General features: G+C 38.4%; 1 protein-coding gene across 7 annotated transcripts in view; it reads left to right on the plus strand.

The window, feature by feature from the left end:
• The window catches only part of LOC109034301 (uncharacterized), a 38,030-nt gene that overhangs the window by 6,492 nt on the left and 19,131 nt on the right, over positions 1-12,407 (plus strand). For 2 of the 7 annotated variants that reach the window (XM_072299435.1, XM_072299433.1), the window contains exons 1-8: positions 9-589; positions 5,062-5,198; positions 5,676-5,743; positions 6,630-6,861; positions 8,683-8,825; positions 9,911-10,054; positions 10,555-10,832; positions 12,088-12,404. In XM_072299435.1, the coding sequence (XP_072155536.1) occupies positions 262-589; positions 5,062-5,198; positions 5,676-5,743; positions 6,630-6,861; positions 8,683-8,825; positions 9,911-10,054; positions 10,555-10,832; positions 12,088-12,404 (1,647 nt within the window). In that variant the 5' untranslated portion in view covers positions 9-261. Of the gene's footprint in view, positions 1-5; positions 590-5,061; positions 5,199-5,675; positions 5,744-6,629; positions 6,862-8,682; positions 8,826-9,910; positions 10,055-10,554; positions 10,833-12,087; positions 12,405-12,407 lie in introns of those variants that run through there. The other 5 variants (XM_072299431.1, XM_072299430.1, XM_072299436.1 and 2 more) reach the window with 5 other exon arrangements.

Genomic DNA, 12,407 nt, shown 5'->3' on the forward strand with positions numbered 1-12,407 from the left:
GCTTCGTGGCCGGCTGACGCGATACTGTGCCCTACTGACCGTACTGTGCTTTTCATTAGTTTTCCCTAATTATACTCGACCTCTTGCGTGTTTTATCCTATTTCCCCGTTTCTTTGTATTCGAAGCTCGTAGTGTCGGAAGACCATCGTGCGTTTTAACTGGATTTTTAGGCTGTTTTTATTTTCGTTGCCGCGTGGGTGTGTGAAAGTGTACCGAGTTCCGACCTCGTTGGTATTCGAGAAATTTTTAGACTACAGTTCCATGCGTTTCGATCAATTTATCGTGATGAGCGGAAAATTGGCGGCGACCAAGTTGCAACCGAATCGGGTTCTCTCGCGGAAAAAGTCGGAGGCGCCGACCGCCACGGTCAAGCGCAAAACCGTGCGAATCAAAAGTAAAAGCGTGAAAGAGTTCTTCCGGAGTTTTACCAAGTTGAACGAGAAGGATCCTTCGAGTGGCAAAAGCCACGCGAGGAAGAGCAAAGACAAGGAAAAGGACAAAGAGAATCGGCCCAAGTCGAAAACGAAACGTCGCGCCGATCCCCAACAGATCGTGTACACGAAAAGGAAAATCCTTTACGTTATCAAGGGTAAGCTTGTCCGTCTTGAAGTTAGTTCTCTTAATGAGTATTTCGAGGAAACACATGGGAAGTTAGTAACTTGATCTTGGTGCACATCATCTTCAAAATAATCCCCCACGGCTCTGTTGAAAATACTGTTTTAGGCTTATCGCCCATGCATGGAATCTGTAGTACTGTCAGGCATTTTGTAATTCCATCTGTAGTGGATGAAAAAGTCCAACGGCTCTTTCGGGAAAGTGAGACCTTCGTAATTTAATTTAAACCCGTCCAGGAGCATACTCAATATAGACATTCATAAGTCGAACCAATTTTCTTCGTCTTAATATTTGATTTTAAATTGCGTTTTTTTTCCTCCTCATTCGCCATCTTTATTTGCTATCCAATGATCTTTTTTACTTTGCTTACACTTTTTACCCTGTAAGTTACAAAATTTTCGCTGTCCCCCTTCAGCCGTAATACCTCTCATCAACGATACTTCAAATACTTAGCTTTAGAGCAGGATGAGCAAGATGCTCACCGTAAGGCCAAATTGTTAACGGAACCTCTTATATATGAAATTAATCACTGTGCTTCACACTCCGGTCCAGAGATACCTTGATGCACTGAAATTTCAGCCTTTTTTCGATTGAAAATGCCGAAAATTTCCGGCGAAACGTCTCTTGGTTTTTTTTTTTTTTGGGGGGGGGGGGGGTCAAAATAGCCTTGTTTCCCCGAATTATCTTTTTTTAACTTCGGGCGGTTTAAAATTCAATTTTTAACCATAAGAATAAATTTTAATGATTTACTCTCTCTTCCCACTTACGGTGCATTTTAAGTGGAATGCATGACAAATAAATGCAATTAAATATTAGCAGTAAGTAATTAATTGAACTCTCAACTTTCCGAGCTATACTGTGTAGTTGATACGACACGGAAAAAGAAAAAGAAGTAAGATTCCCGAGCGTGTAATGGTATAGTTTTCTTTACCTTTGGCTCAAAATTTGCATTATTTTCATGAATGATTTTTTTTCGTCATCTTTCCCTCCTTCTTTTCATTTTGCGAAGTTCCCTCCAGCCGCGCCTCAAAGGTGATTACATTAACAAACTGTGAGGAGAGCTAAATTTTTACATGGGACAAGACAAGAATCACCGGCAAAAAAAGCGAAGACAACTATGGGGCGCTTCTATGCCAAAGGGATTGGCGATTTGAGTATTATTTCCTGTCTAAAATTTTGCAAGAAACAAGATGATACTCCTGGTTTTCTCCAAATCGATTCCCCAAAGTTCAAAAAAAGCCGAAAGCCGTAGTTCATTAAGGCCGTAATCCAGTCGAACTCCCCGGAAGGAAATATTTGTACATTAAGAGGGTTGTCGTGGCTGCAACCTTGGAGTACCCGTAAAAGCTATTAGGTAACCTTGCCAAAGTATTTTCTCCCCATCTGCACATGGAGAGCTTGACTGGATATAGATGTTGACTCTCACCTCAACGTAGCCCCCCCGCCCCCTCCCTCAGGCACAGTACACCATGTCCCCCTTCATTTCGTAGGTATATGCAGTTTTACCTGTTGGGAAGTTAAAATATTTGCATCGCGTGTTTCGCCCTATCCAACCTTGCTACTCAGCGTTTAAGTCTCTGAGTCAGCCGAAGAGTTCGCGTTTTCCTTCATTTCATAGGTATGCTGTGTTACCTGCTTGGAAGTTGAAATAGTTGTATCACGCGTACCCGTACCGCCCCTCTCAACTTTCTACTCTTCGTTAAAGTCTCTGAGTCATCGGAACAGAGACCAAGGTCTTTTTCATCGGTGTGGATGTGCGAGCGGGTTTTGTTGCTTCTTAGTTGTGACCGGTTCTGTGAAAAGGGATCTCATCTCCCGGAAGAAAATGTCAGGAACGTATTAAAATGTTTTATCATCCATTACCCCAGGTCGTAGGTATCGCAATTTTCTCATTGCCCGCGTAGTCAACGAACCCCCGATCGGTCATCGGTTCGTGAACGTTCTGCACCCCTGCTTACATTGTCCCTAAAATTTTACCCTGAAGTTGAAATACGGAGGATATGGAACATCCAAAAATAATGGGAACTCAATCTCCAAATCATTCTCTATGATATAAAACGTAAGGGTAACGCGTAACTCATAACGCCAGCCAGGGGCACGAAGCGTGGGGGGGGGGGGGGGGGGGGGCGTCGGATCGCCAAGCGGTCGACGAAGATGAATAATCGACCCTGTAGGTATAACATCGGGTACTTGTTGCGGGTTCATGGTGTCTCAGTACTGATTTTTTAAGAGCGATCCGGAAGTTTTGAAAAAGTGCGGATTTCCGCAAGGAGGTCCGAATTTTTTTTAATTTTTTTGCGATTTTTGTCGCAATTTGAGCGAGATATACACATTTTTGAATTTCGTCTTCTGGAGGTACTGAAAAAGTACTGAATTTTCCAGATTTGCCTGTGGAGAAGGTACTGAATTTCTTGAGAATGTACTGAAAAAGCACTGTAAAAGAACTGATTTTCGACCAGCCTGTTTTAGTAGACACGTTGTATACCTAGTCCTTCCTTGGAAAGTCTATGATGATGATTGATAACAACATTTTCTCATCCAAAAGTAGTGTAACGAAGAAACGAACTCACGAAATTATTTTTATTTTACTCTTCGGTGCGTTTTACAGTCTAGTGTGTACTGTGTTGTTGTTTAAATAAAACATGTGTTTAGCCCTATTATTCCAACGTTGTTATCATCGGACCACCAACCCTAACCTAACCCCATACCACACGTGATGTATTGCGGTCCTTGAGATTTTGTTTACTGGTTTACATATTTTTATCGTTCATCGGATTTGTCGATCCGATGACGATTGTCTTCATGATTATTCTATGAAACGCTGTCCATAATCATTTACATCCCCCCCCCCCCCCCCTCTCCCACTAACATGCAGTTAGACTGTTGAAGTATCATCCCCAGAATTACGTGTTTTCTCTCCTACAGTTCAGCGTGATTCCGTGATTCCCTCGCCCTCAGCGAAAGAATGATACTCTTACTCATAGACATGTTTGAAGATCTTATAGATTTTCTCGCGATCGAGTTTAATGAAGCCCAAGTTAGTTTTTTTCTGATGTATTGTGCGGTTCTTTTTCTGTCACATCTCTACAATCGGCCTTGGTCAGATGACGATGCTTTTGGTTTGTGACATTTTCTTTGACTTCTTCTCATGGATTCCTATTAGTTTACTTTACGTACTCATCAGGGTTTGATTATCAGCTGATAATAACAACAGCATAGTATGCAACAATTGCAGCTAACTTCAGTGTGCTGATAAACGCACGTAATCCACTGCAGCATCACTGTCAGTTCCAATTCGTTTGATGCTTACGTTTCTCAATATTCTCTTTTAACCTGTGGTGATCACTTTTAAAATTCTACTGTTGTTTATCATCACAATCTATTGAGTGAGGAAAGAGAAAATGCAATACTGCAAATGTGTATGACATCATTTACTAACCAAATGGGAAGCAATGGAGTGGGCAAAGTGTCACTCGTTTTTTCGATCAGATGGTGGGATTTAAAGTATCCAATTATTAAAACAAACTGGCATGCAATCAATCAAGGTAGGCAACTTGGGAGATAAATATGCTGGTCAACAGATGGGTTAAACCTCCATCAATAGAGATGCTGAAGCCCAATTCACACTATCAAACTTCTTATCCGACATGATCGAACAAAAAGTTGACGCACCAAAATTTGATTCAATTACCGTTGCAGTGTGATATCGTCATCAGCCTGCAGTTAGCGAAGATACAGCTTCCGCTCATGTGGGCCGGAAGATTTTGCTCCAACTTTTCGTTCAACTTTCCATCTAATTGAATGTGACATCACATTCAAGTTTCCGTTTAATTTTTCACCACATTGTCGTTTTCTCTTGTGAGTATCACACTATCCAACTTTTTATTTGACAAGTTGCATCCAAGAGTTGGATGAAAAGTTTGATAGTGTCAATTGGGCTTTAGCCATTTTTGTCAGGGATCCTTCAAATATTTTCCTGCTTTGGTAGTCAACGGCAAGAAAGAACCCTACAACAAAATGGCCTAATCGGCCTAAACACGGAATCCTATGATTTTCTCAAGGATGGAAGAGAGTCTTCCCAGACACTCAAAACTGGTCATATTGTTTGCCTACCCCCCAGGAAATAGGGGAAGAGGGGGGGGGGGGGGGTTAAAGTCAAAAACTTTAAAGCAGTATAAGTTCTCAATGGTTTGTTGTAGAAAGATGATCTTGGTGTTGTTGTAGGGTTCTTTGTCACAGTAACACATTCTTTACTCTGCAAAGGATCTTGAAGCCTGATTGAAAGGCTTTTGTGGGTGGAGGAAAGCTGAGAGTCCCTGCGTCACTTCACAACCACAATGAAAGATCGGATGAATTCACCATAGGCCCAAGATGTCCTTTCAATGAATAATTTAACCATCTGTGTCTTCCTCTTAGTTCTGATAATGTTTTTTTTTCATTGTCCAGGTGATGAAGAAAGTGGAGAAATGGTAACTGCTCGTGATTCTCCTACGCAAGATGGCAACGTTTCAGCCCATGACTCGGATAAGGAGAGCACTAATTCCTCAAGAACTTCCAACTTGAAATTGATACGTTATTCACGAGTAAGTTCCATTTTATGTTAATTGTTACTCAAAATTTGGTTTAACTGAAACTGCTATGAACTGTGAGTCTTTTTTATCTTGGTTTTGTTTGGCCATTTAAGTGGGTCTGGAGATAGCCTTTCTCCCAAAATATATTAAACGGTTTTCTCATTTTAAATACTATAATGATTATTTTTATCTTATCCTCTCTAAGCCTATTTAAAAGGAATGTCAAAAATGCAATTGACAAAATTCTTTCGTTAACATGAGTGTCCATTATACTGACAACGATATCAGGTGCCAATAACAGCCAATGTTCCTAAGTTTTCAGTGCACCGACTTGTAAGCATCTCGGAAATTACAAATCGTCTGGTCAGATAGTTTATTCATGAGTCATAGTTTCATAACTTTTAACCATGTTTTTTATCTCTTGTCTTGTACCAGCCGAGTGATCAAACAAACTGAATGTGGACATTAATGTTTTCTTTTGTATTTTAGGCTGAATTGATGAAAATTGGTGATGATCCAATCTGTCAAACGAAACCGAAAATTGACCCCAAACTGTCGTAAGTCAAATTTTAAACTATTTAAAATACCTTAACCTTAAGTTGTAGAGCTTGCCTATCCTTAAAACAAGGATCTGCATTGAAAAAAGCAGTAGACTTTAGTCAGATGATAACCTTGTATTTTTCAGTACTGGTTTTGAAATTACCAAGAGTTTTAACTGTCTTAGTTACTCTGCATAGCCCACCAGTTTTCCAGGAAACAAGATTTTCTTTTTTTTAAAAATAAATGGGCTTTTCTAATTACAATGTGGTTGTCTGGGAAATGAAGAAACACTCCTAAGTTGCTTGCCAAGTTAAAAACCATAAATACACAAGGAAGCATGCAACACATACTCAACAAAATGTCTTAACTTCCCCAATAACAGGGTTTGTTTAGTTAAATTGCATAGTCTGCCCGGAGTTATGAAACATTAAAGCTGACTTTATGCAAAAACTGAGAGAAAATCCTTAAAATGCGAGGGCTAGAGACACATCTAGTAGTGGATTTCAACCCCCCCCCCCCCCACCTCTTTCTTCGGAGCATCAAAAAGGACACTGACTGCCATTGGTGGATCCAGCAAATTGGCAACATTGTTTTTTCTCCATTTAAACCCATGGAAATGTATCGATTCTTGGAGGGGCCAGGTGCTCTGACAAGAATCGATTATTTAACATAGGTTTAAATGAGGGCAATCCGGTGTTGCCGAATTGCTGGATCCGCTTCTGCTGACTGCTCTTGCAAATGACGTTTATACCATAATTAATTGTCCAAATTAGACATGCTGATAAATTGCTTGTTTACTTGCCTATTCATTTCACTGTTCTACTAGGCAAGATGTGATTGTTCATCTGCTCATTATGGTTTGATGTAAAGGTATATGAGCTGGTGCTGTTGGTTGTTTTTCAGAATCATTCTTCCTTCTGATGTTAACAGGCACATCATGAGGACTTCCAACCAGCGTCTGATTTTATCTCCCATTGATGTCATGGCGGCGCAAATGCCTGTTCGACCGCACAGCTACAGCAATTCCAACTCGGATCCTTTCTCAGCACTGTATCCTAAATTCAAGAGTGCTGGCAGTCAGTCGCCAACACATGAAGAGCGTCCGCAAACTAGAGAAATTCCATTGGACAGCAAAGTAGTTTACATTCAGAATTTTTCGGCATGTCACCCCTTTTTCTTCTCTTTTCCTCACCTTTAGCCTAGCTTTAGTAGTAGCATGATGTCCTATAATTCAGCTAATTTATATAATAATCTTTCGATAAAATTTTTTTACAGCCTGAAAAGTTTGTTTCAGAGAAGTTGTTCTGACCGAATTGGCAAGTTGTTTATCCAACTTCAAGACATAATAACACTTCTCTCCAAGTATTATAAAGAAAATCTCTCTTCTACGAAATTCTGTTGGTTCTCTGTCAAGTGTTGTAAGTGTAGACTAACCAATAGTTTCCTGATCAGATGTCAGGAATCACTTCACACCAAAAAAATGCAAATACTTGCCCTCTCCAAAGCGCTGCCCTTGGAGTTGAAATTCCGGCATGTCACTTTCAAATGCTGTTCATTTCAAAGTTTTTCACCTTTGCCAAATGTATACCCCTCCTATATCGCAGCTCATCCTTTAAATTTTCTTCGTTTTACTCTTACTTCCCTGTCTTTCAAATCTATTTTCTTTTTTCCTCAATTTTTTCAACTCTTATCGTTATGATCATAAGCAACCTTTGTTTTTAATTAATGTGTACACCCACTTGTGGCTTGCCCTTTTTTAACTCCTAAGTTTCATTCGAAGCAAAGAATTTCTCTTAGAGGACCGGCATGAAAAACGGAGGGGTCTGGTGTCGACTGAATTTTGTCATAATTTGACACAATGTTCTTTACAACCTTCTGACTTTAACAAGTTTTAAAGATCAAATGTTCTGTGTGCCCGTCTTAAGAAAAACGGGGCTGAAAAGTAAATTGTTGGACTTTTTTCTGGCAGTTCTAGTTGAAATGTAGCCATGTCCAATTAGAGATTGAGTAGAGATTCTGTTTAAGAAAAATAAGAGAGATGAAAAGAATATGATTAATTCCTCCGAACAATTACAAAATGTGGGGCAGCATCCACACACAGCAACAATTGCATATCTTCATCAGAAATCGAGTGTAAGAAAGCCAAAAAATTCACTTTTCAGCCCTGCTTTTCTCTATATTGGCTTAGAAAAAGTTTGATTTCAAAAGCTCACTGTTCCTAGGAGGTTGTAAGAAACATAATATTCAACAATATGGAAGTTTGCCTGCACCAAATCCTTCGGTTTTTGTGCACGGCCTTTTTAATCCAAACTTAAGCTCAATTTTAGAAAAATTAGAATTATCCCACTAAGTATTTAAATTTTTAAATTTTAACTTTGAACCAAGACTGTGACAGTGAAAATTATAATACAATTTTATATTGACATCCCATCAGGAGTTGCAATTTATATTCACAATATCTAAAACTCCTTGTTTTCAAAATAATTTGAAGTGAGGAAAGAATAGCAGTGGCCGTCATTTCTCATCCATTGATAAATATTTTTTTGCCTTAGACGATTCCCAGTTAATCTCAATGGATTTCATACAGTCTCAAAGTTTGTGTCACTTCTGATTAATGTTACTCTCTACAAATATCATATTTTATGATGCCACTGTTTGCCTTTGTATCACCCGCCCTCAAATCATTTATATCACTAAACCAGCATGAATCATCAGATAAAATATGTCTTGATCTCACTATCGAATTGATATGGCCATGAGGTAAAGAGAAGCTGTAATTGGAGCACAAGTTGACTTTACCACTTGTCTGTATTAACTTGATAACCCAATTAGATAGTAAGACAAGGGCTATTCAATGGTAAGCGCAATAGCTGATGGAGTGACCATACATTTTCTTTTTTAAACCCGTCAGATTTTTCAAATTTTACGTATATTTTTTTCCCTCTTTCCTCTATAGTCAAGAACAGGAGACCCAAGAGATAGAGTGAGAAAGGATCAAGATGGTATTGTTCTGAGTCCTCAGCGCCGCAGCTTCAACACCGGGTGCTTTGTAACTGTCCAGTCTGGTCGTCAGAGCCCTTCAGCGAAACCTCTTGATAGGTAAGATCACAATCTATCAGTCTCTCTACTTTTCTTTTTATGGTCCAAAAGAAATTCCAAGCCAAGGCTCCCTAGGAAGTTCATTGACTTTTTTAAAAACATTGTGGGTGATACACTATCGTTTTTTGCTGAACGCTACGGTCGTGAAAAATGATGAAAAGTGTTGTGAAGTTCCATTTTCTTGATGAATCGAAGGTGACTGCTAGGAGTTACACTAGTGTGTCCCCGTGGTGAAATGCTCGCTGTTTCATGAATCTTAATTCCAAAGATCTAATTTCAATTGTGAACGTATTATCTTCGTTGGTGCATTATATCAACAGTAACAATGTTTTATCTCGCAAGTGCTCTCTCATTAATGTTGAAAACAACTGTCAGAAAAATTTTCAAAACAATTTTCAGTTAAAGACTTTACATAAGCACATAGAAGTAAATATTTCAGGAAAGTGATTTCTGACAAATTGGATTGATAAATCAGAATGAGCACTTTCAACCAAAAAAAAACTGTCCAGTATCCTAAAGAAATAAACTGCAAGATTTTTAGTTCACGTCTTGCAGTTCATGTTCTGATGAAAGGTGGTCCCTTTTGTGTTTCTCAATGCAGCCATTCCTATCTTATAAGCATGGCTCCTTAAAATTTAAGTGCAGGGTTACCTCAGTCACCCTTCATGAATCGCGTACTATCCTGCAAAGGAGAAGCAACCTCCCTCAACTTAAAACGACCAAGTAACTCAGGAGAAAATAAAAGCCCATTCATTAACCTCAAACTGAAAACGAAATCAAAATATTTATGAAAAGATATGACAGAATAAACAGAGATATGGCTAGAAATTTCATCATAAGATTTTAAACAGACATGAGGGATCCCAATTCAAAAGATAAAAATCTAAGCAAATGATATTGAGGGGTCTCCAACTTACTTTTGTCTAATTCCCATGAGCATTTAACTTTGTTAAACGATTTGTTTGGATAACAACATGTACATATCAGATAAGATCAAGATGAGATAAGATATTCCTTGTTTTCTTTGTTCCTCTTTTTTGTGGCTTACTTCTCAGTCTCATGTACCAAAATCTTTTTTTTTTCAGCCGTGATGGACCAAGAGAAGTACGCCGTATTGGGAGTGGACGCATTCTAACTAGAGGAGAGCCAATGGGAGTTGCCCAAAACTGGTCATCTCAGTCTTCTGAATTTCCATTCCGTTCGGGTGGACCTGCAAGAGAATCTGTTGCGTAAGTTTCTGTTCTGCACAAGTTTAAACAGACAACATGAACAAAAAATTATTTGAACACATTGATTGATGATAATAGTTTTTAGTAAGAGATCTCAGCCGATCTTTGTGACTCCTTAGTTATCTCTTCTTTTCAGAAACATACAGTAGAACATTTTTTCTAGATTGTTTGTAAGTTTTCTCAAATCTATAATCAGAAATAATGAAGACTCATGAACTTTTTTCCCTTCCGCACTAGAATTTGAATACTTTTTGAGTTGAATGAAAAATTCTTAGCACTCGATTCGAATTTGGCTTCTCTGTCATTTGTAACTGCTGTATGTGTCTATTACTAATCAATGCTGGATTCAGTTGTCAAGTTTGTCTCATTCCTTCACTGGGGTGAATCATTTATTTCCTTCTACATTCCTCCAAGACAAGATGTTCACTGTGAAATTTTAATGTTCACTAACAATGAAGTTTCTCTTAATTCAATGCTCTGATTTAAATTTTTGGTTTCAGATTCGAACGGAGATTCAATCGCGAGTTTGAGCGAGACAAAGACCGCAATTCTCGTATGCGAGACAATGATCGTATCACTCTTGATCGCAACAACCGTTACAACAAATCTGGAATGAACAACAATAACAACAATAATGATAAACGGTACAACAGGTGGAATGAGCCCGAAGAGCCTGAATGGTTCTCAGGAGGCCCCACATCTCAGCATGATACGATTGAACTGCATGGATTTGAAAAACTGGATGATAGTGATGGAGATGATCGGAGACAAAGACCAGGTTAGTCTCACAACAAGTCACTTAGAGGGGCTGAATAGCTGCTCGATCCCTTGATCCAAGGGATAAGTATTTTTCTCTAGGGGTGGGAATTTGCAGGGGTTTTTTTTTTCTTTTAAGAGAAGTTATCAAGTTTCTCTGTATGCTTATCTTTTTGTAAACATAAAATACAATGATAAAGAAGGCAAACTATAAACAGGAATGCTAATCGGATCCTTGCCCCAAAGGTAGAAATCTCTGGAATGTGTTGCTACCAGAGAAACTTTTCCAAGTAGAAGTTTACTATTGATTTTTAGTCTTTCGTTTGTGTAATGAAGACAATAATCACAATATTTTAAAGTCTAATCAAGACTTGGCATCACTGCTAGAAAACCTTAACAGCTTTAATAATTATTAGAGTGATTTGAATGCTGAAACTCTGTGAAAAGTTACCATATTAGTTAAGACAAGTAAGAAGTAATTTTGTGAAATAATTTAAAAACCAAGTTCTGATGATGACTAATTAAAGGGACCCATCTTTTTCAATTAAAGAGAAGGCTGAAAACCAAGAAAAGTATTCACACAATTGGCTCTCACACTTTTTGTACTGGAGCAAACAAGTTATAGTTTTGATGAAATTACCTTTCTCCCGATCACTTTTTATCCGGTTTTCAGACGATAGCTATTTCGATGTTAATCATCATCATCAGGTCACTTCGACTTCGTCGACGAAGTCGAAGTGACCTGATGATGATGATTAACATCGAAATAGCTATCGTCTGAAAACCGGATAAAAAGTGATCGGGAGAAAGGTAATTTCATCAACATAATGCAGCCCGATAAAAATAAGTTCAACATTAAGTTATAGTTTCCCTCTCCCAAGAACATAACGTAATTACAATGCTGCCAAATTTCCATTTGCAAATTGCATTTTTACCAGAAAAATCTTGAACACATCAAACAGAAAATTTCTTCGATTTTTTCCCTGATCTCAAGCTAAAATCAGAAAATTTTTGGACAAAAATTACAAACGCAGGTATTTTCATTTAAAAAAAAGTTAGTGTCAATTTTAGGGATGGAGTTACGCTTCTCCATTTGGGAGACAACAAAATCCTCTACTCAAAAAGAAAGAATGAAAGAAGACTTTGTTTGTTATTTTCTTTCTTAACTTTCAGAAATAGCACTCGAGTTCAATGAATCATGATTGATTCGATCAATGAAGATAAAACACTTACTGTACCATGTTTTTCACTGTATAAATATCTTTTTATTGCAATAGGTTCTCGCAGCAAGAAAATGAGTGAGCCGTCATCTGAGGGAGGTAACTCCAACGATGACAAAAGATCAGATGGTAGGAAGTCTATATCGCCTATTGATCAGGAACAGAAAAAAGACAGGGAGTCTCAAGAATCAAGTGAAGCAGAACGGAAGGATGAAGGTGGTGAGAAGAAAGAGAAGGACGATCCAGAGAAAAAAGACACGGACAACAATGGAGGGAAAAGCAGTGGTGATTCTTCCGGTTTCATCAGTGATTTTGCTGGAACAGACTTCAATTTTGATGATTTTCTCAAAAGCGATTCCTTACCTCTTTTATCGGTA

This window comes from Bemisia tabaci, chromosome 4 (genome assembly GCF_918797505.1).
Source record: "Bemisia tabaci chromosome 4, PGI_BMITA_v3".
NCBI lineage: Eukaryota > Metazoa > Arthropoda > Insecta > Hemiptera > Aleyrodidae > Bemisia > Bemisia tabaci.